Source organism: Rhamphochromis sp. 'chilingali' (genome assembly GCF_963969265.1).
Source record: "Rhamphochromis sp. 'chilingali' genome assembly, chromosome: 10".
NCBI classification, from domain to species: domain Eukaryota; kingdom Metazoa; phylum Chordata; class Actinopteri; order Cichliformes; family Cichlidae; genus Rhamphochromis; species Rhamphochromis sp. 'chilingali'.
Window position 1 is genome coordinate 26,756,274 of NC_137937.1, and position 13,382 is coordinate 26,769,655.

The following is a 13,382-nucleotide window of genomic DNA, read 5'->3' on the forward strand; positions in this document are numbered from 1 at the left end:
CCAAAATTAAACAACTTTAGTACATCTGAGCTGATTTTTGTGTGTTCTACTGCTATTACTGAGTGCTAAAGAACTAGCTAGCATGCAGGTAATTAAATCAGGTTGATGGGATTTCAACTCTAAAGAACATTCTTACCTCAGTCATTTGCAACCACGGGTGACAAATGTGTAGTGATAGTCTGCCTGTTAGCATGCTTACTGGTGCTTACCCTATATATATCCACATATCCATAACATCACTTGGAAAACAAGTATCCTTTGATAAAATCCTCTACATTTGCATACTTGCGGTTTAAAAGGTCACCTAAACTAAATGACAAGCCAAGCCAGTGTTTTGTATTAATAACTTTTAGGTTTTAGTGCAGATTCAAATTTTCCAAATCATCATCACTCTATTCCTTCCCTCTTTTTCAGTCCTTTTATTTTCCCACGACATTAAATTAGCTACTCTGCAGCAGCAAATTAGTCTAGTTTTGTAAAATAAATAAATAAATTCCCAAGTCACTAGTTACTTGCATTATATCTACTCTGTATTTTTGAATAGATAAGGCATAAAAGGATTAGCTTATTTTCTTTGATTCAAAGTAGCAAAATGACATTTTCTTTATTATTTGTCTCATTTCTTCCCAGTATTGGAAACGGTACTTTTAAAAGCTTAAATGTGGACAGAAACATAGCAATTTATACAATCTATAAAAGAAACCAAAAAAAGTCAATAAACTGTATTTTACATAGATTAAATTATATCGGGGAAATTACTTAACAGCAGGTAGCAGCAAAACTCTAAGGCAAAAATAAACATAAGATGAGCACAAGATTTCTCAGTTCACTCTATTTTAAGGGCAGTCTTGGTTTTCTTATTCACAGGTTTCAGGCCGCTAAACGCCTGCTTGCAGTGCACACACAGACACTCTTTATATTCTGGGCAAAAGGAATTCCATTCATTCATGATGCATTAAACCAATACGCAAGAGTAACCACATTTCCAGAAGCTCACACTGTAAATTAAAACATAAAAATAACTTAAACTCAACATGCTGTGTTTTGTTTTACGGCTGCATAATAAACAGCATTATGTTGGATTTAACTAAAACTCGCCAGGAAGTCATGCTTCTTTTGCGATGCAAGTCTCATCCTCTGTAGTGCATTTTCTTCCTGTGACCAAAGTTTCATGGCTACACTAGGTAGCAGCTAAAGCCTGCAGGCTGTTGCAATGGCTACTGCATGGTGGCAAAACGTGTTCAAGACATGCACACAAAAAACGGACAACAATTTAAAATAAATTCTTCAGTTCCATGGATTTAAAGGATAGAGGTCCCCACACTGTATTGTCTGTTGGGCCTCATGTTCACTCAGTGCTGCCATAGTGGTTCCCATTGGAAGGGTTGTCCTGTAAACTGGCATGTGAGGCTTCTTCCTCCTGTGTCACCACTGGCTCCACTGGTTGTGAAAAGAAGTTTGCGACACAGAAAACCTGCAGGAAACGTGAGAAAGTTAGTACTCTAGTATTGTAACTGTACTAGAACTGTATTTAAAAAAAGAATAATAACATGAAACTTACTGTTAGAACAGCCACTATACCGCCCTGCAGAAGGCCAGCGAGCACATCACTCCAGTGATGTTTGTAATCGGACACCCGAGATAGACCCACATACACTGCAGTAGCAATCAGGAAAAACTGAATGGTGGGACGCAAAAGCCTCGCCCATTGTGACCTCAGCCGGGCTTGAATGTATAGCTACAGTAACAAGAGAGCAAATACCAAAGATTTTAGTATCTCCTCTTTAACAAAGCAACAAATCAGTTTGTATTAAAGACAATATATACTTACAACAAGGAACAGCATGCAGTACATAGAGAAGGATGAATGACCAGAGTAGAAGGACAGTCTACAATAAATAAACGAGAAATTGAAATTTAGAAGAAGAAAAAGAAAAAAAAAAAAAAATCAGCCTTTTATGTTTAAGTCCTTCTGTCATAATCAGTGTCTAAAACTGTCCTGTTGTACACCATCCATCCATCTTCTTCCGCTTTATCCGGGGCCGGGTCGCGGGGGCAGCAGCCTAAGCAGAGAAGCCCAGACCTCCCTCTCCCCAGGCACCTCCTCCATCTTATCCGGGGGAACACCAAGGCCAGCCGAGAGATAATCTCTCCAGCGTGTCCTGGGTCTGTCCCAGGGCCTCCTCCCGGTGGGACATGCCCGGAACACCTCACACAGGAGGCATCCTTGTCAGATGCCCGAACCACCTCAGCTGGCTCCTTTCGATGTGGAGGAGCAGCGGCTCTACTCTGAGCCCCTCCCGGATGGCTGAGCTTCTCACCCCATCTCTAAGGGAGAGGCCAGCCACCCTTCGGAGGAAGCTCATTTCCGCCGCTTGTATCCGCGATCTCGTTCTTTCGGTCACAACATACAGCTCGTGGCCATAGGTGAGGGTATGGACGTAGATCGACCGGTAAATTGAGAACTTTGCTTTTACACTCAGCTCCCTCTTCACCATGACGGACCGGTGCAGCGTCTGCATTACTGCGGCCGCAGCACCAATCAGTCTGTCGATCTCCAGCTCCCTTCTCCCATCACTCGCAAACAAGACCCCGAGATACTTGAACTCCTCCACTTGGGGCAGGAACTCATCCCCGACCCGGAGTGGGCACTCCACCCTTTTCCGGCTGAGAACCATGGCCTCAGATTTGGAGGTGCTGATCCTCATTCCCGCTGCTTCAGACTCGGCTGCAAACCGTTCCAGTGCGAGCTGGAGGCCCTCACCCGATGAAGCCAACAGAACCACATCATCCGCAAAGAGCAGAGATGAGATTCTGAGGCCACCGAAGTGAAAGCCCTCCACTACTTGGCTGCGCCTAGAAATCCTGTCCATAAAAATTATGAACAGAATCGGTGACAAAGGGCAGCCCTGGCGGAGCCCATCACCCACCGGGAACGAGTCCGACTTATTGCCGGCAATGTGAACCAAGCTCTTGCAACGGTTGTACAGGGATCGAATGGCCCGTAGCAATGGGCCAGACACCCCATACTCCCGCAGCACCTCCCACAGGACACCCCGAGGGACACGGTCGAATGCCTTCTCCAAGTCCACAAAATACATGTAGACTGGTTGGGCAAACTCCCATGCACCCTCAAGTACCCTTGAGAGGATAAAGAGCTGGTCCAGTGTTCCGCGACCAGGACGAAAACTGCATTGTTCCTCCTGTATCTGAGGTTCAACTAGCGTACGAACTGTCCTTTCCAGCACCCTGGCATAGACTTTCCCGGGGAGGCTGAGGAGTGTGATCCCCCTATATATGACTCCTTTCTTATTGTTGGGGATTTTAATATTCATGTGTGCTGTCCAGATAAGCCTACCGATTCTTTTAATTTAGTTCGATGTGTGTCTGCACCCACGCAACAGTGTGGCCACACTCTCAATCTGGTTTTAGCCCACTTATTGCCTGTTTTTAATCTGAAAGTCTCCGGCCACCAGACGCTCGCCCTCGGGCACCCTCCCCGGGCCTTTCAGTCCGCCAGGGCCTCCGCTCCTGGGCAGGGTTTACCTGGGCAGGGTAAACTGTTCCCTCGATGTTTTTCTCATAAGGGTCGTCTGAATCGCTCTTTGTCTGGTCCCTCACCCAGGACCAATTTGCCATGGGAGACCCTACCAGGGGGCAAAAGCCCCCAGACAACATAGCCCCTGGGATCCCTGGGACACACAAACCCCTCGGTAGCGATTCACGGAGAGGCTGTTGTACACAGTAATTATTATTAATGTGGGTGTATTTCATATCTCACTTGTAAACAGCAAATGCTAAACAGTACAAAAAATTATAGGGCAAATGCACTGCAACAATCACACCACATTAAATCAAATAGGTTTCATTTGGTTTGTGCTCAGGATCTTTACCTGGCTTCATCCACCAGAAATTCATCCCCGCTGCAGGTGAAGTTCACGATGTATCCACCAGCTTTGCAGTTGATACGATCCCACACTGGGTTGCATACAGCCAGGAAGTTTGGCCTCAAACGACCAATGGAGTATTTGGCTATGTCCGTCAGAGACTGGCTGGCAGCAGCTCCAAACACGTAGCTCCCCACAGCTTTGTAAAGACATGAAATATACTTGGTCCCCAAAGACTGGTTCCTGACGCGTGACAGGTAAACAGAAAGGCACTCTCCACATACGATCTGAGGAAAAAGATCCAAAGTGGGGGGAAAAAATAGTCACACATGTTGACCGAAGGCAAAATAAGAGGCTTTGGTTGTAGAAGAATACTCCTGACTTACTACAATCAGTGTGAAGGGGATCATGACTCCTCCCAGCAGCTGGTAGGATATGGTGTCCTCTTTGAGCGGGTACCTGATGGACTCATCGTTACAGAAGAAACCCCGTTTGAAAGGGCTGTGTTTCGGGGTAAGGATAAAAAATGGAAGCCCAACTAAAAATAAAATGGAGCAAATGGAACAATTTCAGGTTTCAGCTCATCTTATGTCATTAATATTTGCAATGCTGCTGCTATACAATGCTTTAAAAAGTGTGATGATTCAGACACAGGAAACATGATCTGTCTGGATCACACAGAAAATCTTTCTTCTCAAAGAGACACTTTCAACACTTCTTCATTGTGAGATTTCCCTTTGTACTCCTCCCAAAAAGGGCATACTATTTCATAATTAACTGCCTGAGGCCTTGAATTACTGCAAAAACATTTTTTCAAAAAGTAACCAGGCAAATCTGTGAATATACAGCAGGAAGACAATTTTTATTGGCACGTAAGTCACATGTTTAGCGTTAAACACTGAACCCATCATGTTAATCTGTACAGAGAACACCATAACATATGAAACGTGCTCTGACTTGTGCCCTTCCCTTCCCCTGTGGCTTCTTTAGACATTACAAAACTGCACCGTCTCTTGGCTAAACTGAAAACAGTATTGCAATAACAGGTATATTTTCAAACATGAAGACTGAGGAATCATTGGTATTAATGCTTTTAGGCTAAATGACCAAATATAGAGTCACTGAAGCACAAAGTAAATCGTTCTGAAATCCTGAATAAACTTGAACTTACTGTTCAGGACATATGAGGTATAATCGTGCAGAAATTTTAATTACGCAGATCAAACAATAAAATAAGGAACCAGTTCATTAACTAGTTTGTTCATTTTCTGTCTTCTTTGTTGACATCAGGTTGAAATCTGTTCAAAAGTACAGTACAGTTTAAAAGTGTACTGTTTTGTTTTCATTTTAGTTAGTTAGTACAAACATCTTAATCTTTGTCAGGGATTTATATGGTCCCCTGGCCATATGGTCCCCTGCTCAACCAGTCAGCTAAACTGGCATCCCCACCATCGTGAACTTTAGAGCTTAACATGCTAAATTGGACCTGGAGAGTCTAAGAGTCTAAGCTCTTGGATTTTGGGAGAATTTTCACAGTTTGACATAAAGGTGAATTTGTCAGAAGCTCCACTTCACTCCAAGACTTGAGCAATGTGTCTACATACAGCTGATTGCTCCAGAGCAGCAGAATGACAAAACTTCTGCTTTTAAAGATAAACACTTAAAGCTCACACTTGCTGATGAGCAATTAATCAAGTGCATTTCACTAGCAGCACAAGGCCGCTACTTACCATCTTAATTCCTAGGAAGCAGCAAGGGTGTAGTTAGTTTTTCACAGGCCTGCATGTAGTCTAGATATATAAGACTATATATACACATGCACCTTATCGAAGTATGACCATAATACGCTATATGTTATTTCAGAGATGAACACTGTACATCTGTTTGTTTGATAACTGTAAAAAAAAAAAAAAAATTTTAAAAATCTGTAATCAGTGCACAGAGTTGTTCAGTCCTACTTTTAACACAGCATTCAAATGCTGCTTATACAATGATGCATCCAGTATTGTTACTGTTTTGCATGGATACTTTTACAGCAGTACACCTTAAATGCAGGTATTAAACTCATTTCACGTAAATAAATGGATTTCAACATTTCTTTCAATTATAAGTTCTGTTTAAGAATTAAAAACAGGGTAAAAATCAGAGACTCAGTTTTTCCAGTCTGACTGGTGCCAGCTCCAAAACAAAACAAGCAATGAGATGTACGACTCAGCATTGCACAGTCAACCACAAGACCCTGACTAAGCAGTGAAGCAGGAGTGCCTTGTAATCACAGGGAAGGGCTTGAGTGTCTGCCTGTATCTGTCCTTATCAAACACGGCAACTATCAAACTGAAGTGAGTGTCCCAGATACAAGGTTCAAGGCTTTTACAGCTATCACTAAAACTCCAGTCATTGTCTTTTATTGCATGATTACCTCAACACTGTCGGATCCCTTTCGCAGACGTGCACCAGGCTCTGTGCTATGATTACATTTCAAACAGTGGGCTAAAAATACGGCTTTGCTCGGGAAACACAAACAGGGTGGGACGTTATCGCCCTTTTTCCATCTTCCTGCCAGGTTACCTAAACCTCAAGCCTTCCCATGAGCATTTACATAATATATATCCATACCATTTGAATAGATTTGCTTTGACATCAACTTTATCTAACGTCTCTCTGACAGATCACTCCTTTAAATTCAGTTTGATGTAAAAACAAATACTACGAAACAACTTTTTGTTAGATATTGGTAGCCGATGAATAAACAGTTTAAAAGATGTCTTCAGGTTGGGACAGAATTTGATTTACATACCCAGGATAAGACACGCGATATCCAGCGCGATGAGAGGGATTCCCGTGGATTCAAACATGTTGCTCCTTCTTGCTCTGGGGGTTTCTGCCTTTAGAATAAATGGACAGTCCCGACTGTCTCGGCTGCTGATCGGCCGTCGGCTACTTTTTGGAGTGACGAGATGCAGTCTATCTGCTGCACATGTCTCGCTACTCAGTCCAGAAAATTAAAACACACCAGGGTCATTATCCTGGAACTGCCAAAGAGCTTCTAAATCTACCGGGGAGGTAAAATATACTCTGGGAGTTTTTAAAAAAGGAAGAAGAAGAAGAAGACACTTAACTAAAGGCTAAATCTAATCTAAAAACACCACCACACACGTGACGAGCCTCTCACCCTTTGAGCTGCTCACAAACCATCATAACTCAGCGGGATTTCTTCTGCTCATAATACCCTCCAGCCCCCGATGAAATATTACCGGTGACGCTGTGACACAAGCGCCTCTCTCCAGTTGTGATTAAAGATGCCTTCACTGACAGATGGGAAAATATGCAATTTCGCTTGATCCGCCATTCAGGCCTACCGATACATAATAATCGAATTCGGCTATTTTAACGACAATTTAAGTGGATAATTAATCAGCACATAAATAATGTTTGTAATAATGTTCCTCCCCTCCTGTTTTTAGGAGTTTTTTGAGGGGCTTGAGACTTAAATCGCAACAAAAACCAATAGAGATGAAAGTTTGTTTAACCGGTTTTAGGGTTGTTTAATGCAAATCTGTACAGTTCCAACTGGTGACAGGTTATTTACTTAATTAACAGGATATCAAAATAAGTAAAAATATACAGACAGGCGCAAACAGACTAAAGTCCTGTTAAGTTAAGAAAACACCATGAGGAGTTTAGAATCTCTTTTTGCCCTTGGAAACATTTTGTTGAATTTCCGAAGGATGCCTGAAGGCAGCACTCAACGTGGAAGCGGTAATAGGAATCTTAGACCTATGGCGTGCCTGTGCTCTCTGCGCCAGTCATGGGCCGATACAGAGCTGCTCCTCCCTCAGGAGCTGTAATGAGGTTTCAACGCCACTGCTATTAATAGGAGAGAGCTTCCGTGGGCCTAATCGGTCAAACATATTGATCTGATGCAGCAGGGTTTATCCAAGTATTCCTCCTCTGTGCGTTTAAGGGTCTGTGAGTTGAATCACCCTACTTCTCCCTTGATTTGCGATCTCAGTAAATCATTTCCCTGGTGAATTTATCGTTTCGGTCCTTAGTTTTAAGTATTCTTTACTACAGCATGATGTTCATTTCTTAAATTGTGGTTCCAAGAAGAGTAAAACTGATCAGATTATGGTTTCATGAACCAGCAGGTGACCCTGCTGCTTCAGGGAGCTTCCTCGGGTTGAGTATGTGTAGCAAGCATTTGAAAGAGAACCAAAGCACATTTCCTGTTGGATCAAAACATGGGAAATACTTCTTCCTCGAACATACAGTGTTGTACTGTTTGCCTTGTTTAGTGTTTTGGGGTTTTCCTGGAAAACTGCAGGGAGCTTTAGGGATAGTTTTTGCCTCTTCATTTCCCTTACTCACTTTCAGGAGTTGGGGAGGACCCAGAACCAAAATTGCTTCTTAAATAGGAACTTTGCAAAGTTAAAATAGACCTGTTCTGTTAAATGACGAGAGGAGTGGGGAAAAAAAGACAGCATAGGCGACTCCTGATGAAACACTCAATGCGTCATGGGAATCCCCCAGCAGCCCAGACCTATTGCAGCATAACTAAGGGAGGATTCACGGTCACCCGATCCAGCCCCAAACAAAAGTTTTGTCAAAAAGGACAGTTTTTGTCATGGTCCTGGGCCATGTTGGCCCAGTGTTCTTAGTTTTCTTGTATGTTTGTATTTTGTTCCTTATTTAGGCCATGTTTTCTGAGTTGCCCTGTTGTGTTGTTCCCTAAGTGTTTTCCCTTCATGGCTTTTACCCCTGTGTGCCCCTCTGTGTATCTGTGAGCCCTCGTCTCTCCTTATGTTTTATTCCATGTTTCCCCTGCCCATTATGTCCAAGTTCTCCCCGTGCTCTCTCTCTCCCCCCCCCCCCCCCCCCCCGTGTGCCCTGTGTATTTATGAGCCCTCGTCTCCCTTTGTGGTTGTTTCATGTTTCCCCAGCCCGTTATGTCTGTGTTTTCCCCGTGCTCTCTCTCCTCCTGTCTGAACCTCTGTGCACTTCCTGTTTACTTTGTGACTCTCACGCCCGTACATGTCATGTTCAGTTCACCCCGCCCTGTCTCGTTATGATTATCAGTGTCACCTGTGTTCCCCGTGTGTTCCCACTTTCCTCGTTAACCCTCTGTGTATTTCTGTCTGCGTCTCCCTCTGTTCGGCGTGACGTCGTCCCTCATGCTGTGTGTGGATCTCCCTGTGAGTTCTTAGTTTATGGTTTCCCAGTTTAGTCTAGTTTGTATGTTTGTTCTACCAACAAATAAAGCTGTGTTTTGAGTTCACCTCCCCGAGTCTGTGAGTCCTGCATTTTGGGTCCAACTCCTGCCTGCCGCACAGCGATTCATGACAGTACGACGTCACCACAACATGGACCCAGCAGACTTACCCGGGGAGAGCGATCTGATACGTGTCCAATGCCTAGTCGAGTGGATAACCCACACTTCCAATACAAGGGCAAAGATTGTGGGGATAAATGCTATCGAAGCAATCCTCAAAGGAAATTCTCATCTCCGCCAGGTCAGAGGATGTTTGGACTTATTGGCCAATTTGAATGAAGCCCGGGAGGCGGCGCGAACTCGGGAAATATCAGACTTGGCCCAGCAGCAACAGACAACAGCCACCCTGGAGCAGCCGCATCAGTTTCACCGGCCGGATGTGGTTTTTCCCGGCCCTTTGGAGCCATCTGCGGGGAAGAAACGTCGATCACGCCGCGGGCGCGCCACCCCACAGCCGGACGTTCGGACTTTTACATCGCCGGCTGTGGTGAATAAGGACTCTTTTTCTGTGTCGAACCGTGGGACTATTCGTTCAGGGGTTGTGTTTTGTGCTACGGATGGTAATGTGAACAGTTTATTAGCTGCCCAGCCTCCTGAAGCTCTCTTAGCTGCCCAGCCTCCTGAAGCTCTCTTAGCTGCCCAGCTACAAGCTGTGTCTCCTGTGTCCCCGCTAGCACAGTCATTAACTCCACCACAAGCTCCATTTTCACCTCTACCATCGCTTCAGTCATCAGTTCGGTCTGCCACTCAGTCGCCCTTAGCTCCATCATCCACACTACCACCTGTTTCTCTTCCACCACAACCGTCACTACACCCAGCCATTCAGGCTGCTACTCAGTCAGTCATTCAACCCATAGCCCTGCCATTAAGGCACTCTGTAGCCGAGCCATTAGCCGCCCGACCCGCAGCCACTTCAGCCACTCCTCCACCCGTCACACCTCCACTACAACCATCACTGCAGTCTCTAGCGCAGTCTCCTGCAGCTCTGCTTTCCCCAGTGCAGTCTCCAGTGTCCCCAGTGCAGTCTCCAGTGTCCCCAGTGCAGTCTCCAGTGTCCCCAGTGCAGCCTCCTGCAGCCCTGCTTTCCCCAGTGCAGTCTCCAGTGTCCCCAGTGCAGCCTCCTTTAGCACAGTCACCCACTCAACCACCAGCACCACAACCGTCACTACCTCTAGTTCATTCCCCTGTGAAGTCATTAACTTCACCACCTACTCCACTCTCACCACCACCGTTACTACAGACATCAGTTCAGTCCCCTGTGCAGTCGTTTACTTCTCCACCGTTAGCAGCTCAGGTCCCCGTGTGTCCAGCAGCTCAGGTCCCCGTGTGTCCAGCAGCTCAGGTCCCCGTGTGTCCAGCAGCTCAGCTCGCACCTGAACCTTTGGCCCAGTTCCCCGTAGCAGTGCAGTTTTCTAGCCAGCTTAACGTTGAGCCCGGGGTCCCAATTCTCTCTGGCTCTACATCGGCTCCTGCTGGAAGCTCGGATGAGCTCATCCAGCACTCCGCGGCTCCCGTGTCGCCATCTACCTCGTCCGCTGGGGGTTCCAGTGAGCCCAGCCAGCACCTCCTCGTCTCCGCTGGAGGGTCCGAGGGGCCCGTTCAGCCACCCGTCTCCGCTGGAGGGTCCGAGGGGCCCGTTCAGCCACCCGTCTCCGCTGGAGGGTCCGAGGGGCCCGTCCAGCCTCACGCCTCGTCAGCTGGAGGGTCCGAGGGGCCCGTCCAGCCTCCTGTCTCCGCTGGAGGGTCCGAGGGGCCCGTTCAGCCTCCTGTCTCCGCTGGAGGGTCCGAGGGGCCCGTTCAGCCTCACGCCGCATCAGCTGGAGGGCCCGAGGAGCCTGTCCAGCCGCCACCTGCGACCGCCTCGTCGTCGCCTGGTCCGGCTGCATCCGCCTGTGCTTCTGCTACGCCTGGGCCAGCCTCTGCCTGTGCTTCTGCTACGCCTGGGCCAGCCTCTGCCTGTGCTTCTGCTACGCCTGGGCCAGCCTGTGCTTCTGCTACGCCTAGGCCAGCCTGTGCTTCTGCTACGCCTGGGCCAGCCTCTGCCTCTGCTTCTGCTACGCCTGGGCCAGCCTCTGCCTCTGCTTCTGCTACGCCTGGTCCAGTCTCTGCAACCTCGTCTGGTCCGGCCTCGGCCTCTGCGTCCTCGTCTGGTCCGGCCTCGGCCTCTGCGTCCTCGTCTGGTCCGGCCTCCGAGTCTGCGTCCTCGTCTGGTCTGGTCCTGTGCCCACCAGGCCATGGCCAGCACGCCTGAGACTGGAGGGCCGCCGCTGCCTTCCGCGCGGTCGGCCCCCTGAACTGCTCCGTCGTCTCCTTCGCCGCCGCCGCTGCCTTCCGCGCGGTCGGCCCCCTGAACTGCTCTGTCACCTGTGCCACCCACCTGGTCGGCCCCCCGACCGTGTGACCCGTGAACTCTTGTGCCTGTGGGCTCTGGGTCGGCCCCCTGAACCTTATTTGGACTATAGTCATGTGCTCCTGTGTTTTCTGTTGTTTGTTTTTGTTTCCCGTTCTGGTCCCTCCGTCCTGGTCCCCCGCCTCCCGCCCTGGGTGGGTTGTTTTCTGTTTTTGTTTTTTCGGGTTTGGGCTGTCGGGAGCCAGCCCTTGAGGGGGGGTACTGTCATGGTCCTGGGCCATGTTGGCCCAGTGTTCTTAGTTTTCTTGTATTTTTGTATTTTGTTCCTTATTTAGGCCATGTTTTCTGAGTTGCCCTGTTGTGTTGTTCCCTAAGTGTTTTCCCTTCATGGCTTTTACCCCTGTGTGCCCCTCTGTGTATCTGTGAGCCCTCGTCTCTCCTTATGTTTTATTCCATGTTTCCCCTGCCCATTATGTCCAAGTTCTCCCCGTGCTCTCTCTCCCCCCCCCCCCCCTGTGTGCCCTGTGTATTTATGAGCCCTCGTCTCCCTTTGTGGTTGTTTCATGTTTCCCCAGCCCGTTATGTCTGTGTTTTCCCCGTGCTCTCTCTCTCCTCCTGTCTGAACCTCTGTGCACTTCCTGTTTACTTTGTGACTCTCACGCCCGTACATGTCATGTTCAGTTCACCCCGCCCTGTCTCGTTATGATTATCAGTGTCACCTGTGTTCCCCGTGTGTTCCCACTTTCCTCGTTTACCCTCTGTGTATTTCTGTCTGCGTCTCCCTCTGTTCGGCGTGACGTCATCCCTCATGCTGTGTGTGGATCTCCCTGTGAGTTCTTAGTTTATGGTTTCCCAGTTTAGTCTAGTTTGTATGTTTGTTCTACCAACAAATAAAGCTGTGTTTTGAGTTCACCTCCCCGAGTCTGAGTCCTGCATTTTGGGTCCAACTCCTGCCTGCCGCACAGCGATTCATGACAGTTTTAAGCCTAAACTTAAAAGTAGAGGTGATTTCTGTCTCCTGAATCCAAACTAGAAGCGGGATATGGGAGAGGGGTCTGAAAGTGGAATGCTCTGCCTCAGGCTCTACTTTTAAATACTCTAGGAGCCACAAGCAAGCCTGCAGTGTGAGAGCAAAGTGCTCTAATTGGATGATGCGGTCATTAAGATAAGATGCAGCCTGATTAATCAAGATCTGGTATGTGATGAGAAGGATTTTAAATTTGAACATGGATTTAACGGGGAGCCAATGAAGAGAGGAGAAATATGCTCTCTCTTTCTAGTCCCTGTCAGTACTCTTACTGCAGCATTTTGGATTAACTGAAGGCTTTTTGGGGAGTTTTAGGACATCCTGATAATGATGAATTACAGTAGTCCAGCCAAGAAGTAATAAATGGATGAACTAGTTTTTCAGTGTCATTCTGAAACAGGGTGTTTCTCATTGTTACTGATTAAATGCAGAGCGTCGTGAAAAAGGTAAGTGAAACTGCAGAAAACCCTTATAAACGTTTATAAACCTTTCCCCCAACAAATAGGGAAGTTTAGCTAAACAGAGCAGAACAGGTCTGACAGTTTTCCCATGGTTCATCTTTTAAGATCACGTGAAGTTCACACTGACCAGCAATACTCCTGCAACCACACAAAATAGAATGCTGTTCAGCTATGGCAATAAGGTGTGGCAAATGAGGACCAGAGAGAGAGCAGATCTGTTTCATGAACAGGCCACAGAGATCAGTGGTTATAGCACCAGGGCCTTTGGATCTGACCATAATCAAATGGGGCCATAACTGGATATGACAGCAGTCTGCAGTATGAATTTCTTTCATAGACTTCATCGATTCTCATATTTGTTTTGGGGGGTTTTCTCCCTCAGTCAGGT

The 13,382-nt window shown here is 47.0% G+C and overlaps 1 protein-coding gene across 1 annotated transcript; it reads right to left on the minus strand.

The window, feature by feature from the left end:
- Positions 1–415: 415 nt before the first annotated feature.
- plpp1b (phospholipid phosphatase 1b) lies at positions 416–7,182 on the minus strand. Its single transcript, XM_080893424.1, has 6 exons — positions 6,685–7,182; positions 4,274–4,425; positions 3,894–4,174; positions 1,832–1,889; positions 1,562–1,738; positions 416–1,474 (listed from the first exon to the last, which is right to left on the minus strand). Exons 1-6 carry the CDS (start codon positions 6,740–6,742, stop codon positions 1,349–1,351), a joined length of 852 nt encoding a protein of 283 aa, XP_080749550.1. The 5' UTR covers positions 6,743–7,182; the 3' UTR covers positions 416–1,348.
- Positions 7,183–13,382: the final 6,200 nt, after the last annotated feature.

What these genes read in the sequence shown, in the direction of transcription:
- plpp1b (XM_080893424.1), bottom strand. Translation starts at nt 6,742, where the DNA reads ATGTTTGAATCCACGGGAATCCCTCTCATCGCGCTGGATATCGCGTGT. An exon ending in ACTGCATGCTGTTCCTTGTT is followed by an intron (nt 1,739 to 1,831) that starts GTAAGTATATAT and finishes TTGTTACTGTAG; the next exon opens with CTATACATTCAAGCCCGGCT. An exon ending in GTATAGTGGCTGTTCTAACA is followed by an intron (nt 1,475 to 1,561) that starts GTAAGTTTCATG and finishes CGTTTCCTGCAG; the next exon opens with GTTTTCTGTGTCGCAAACTT.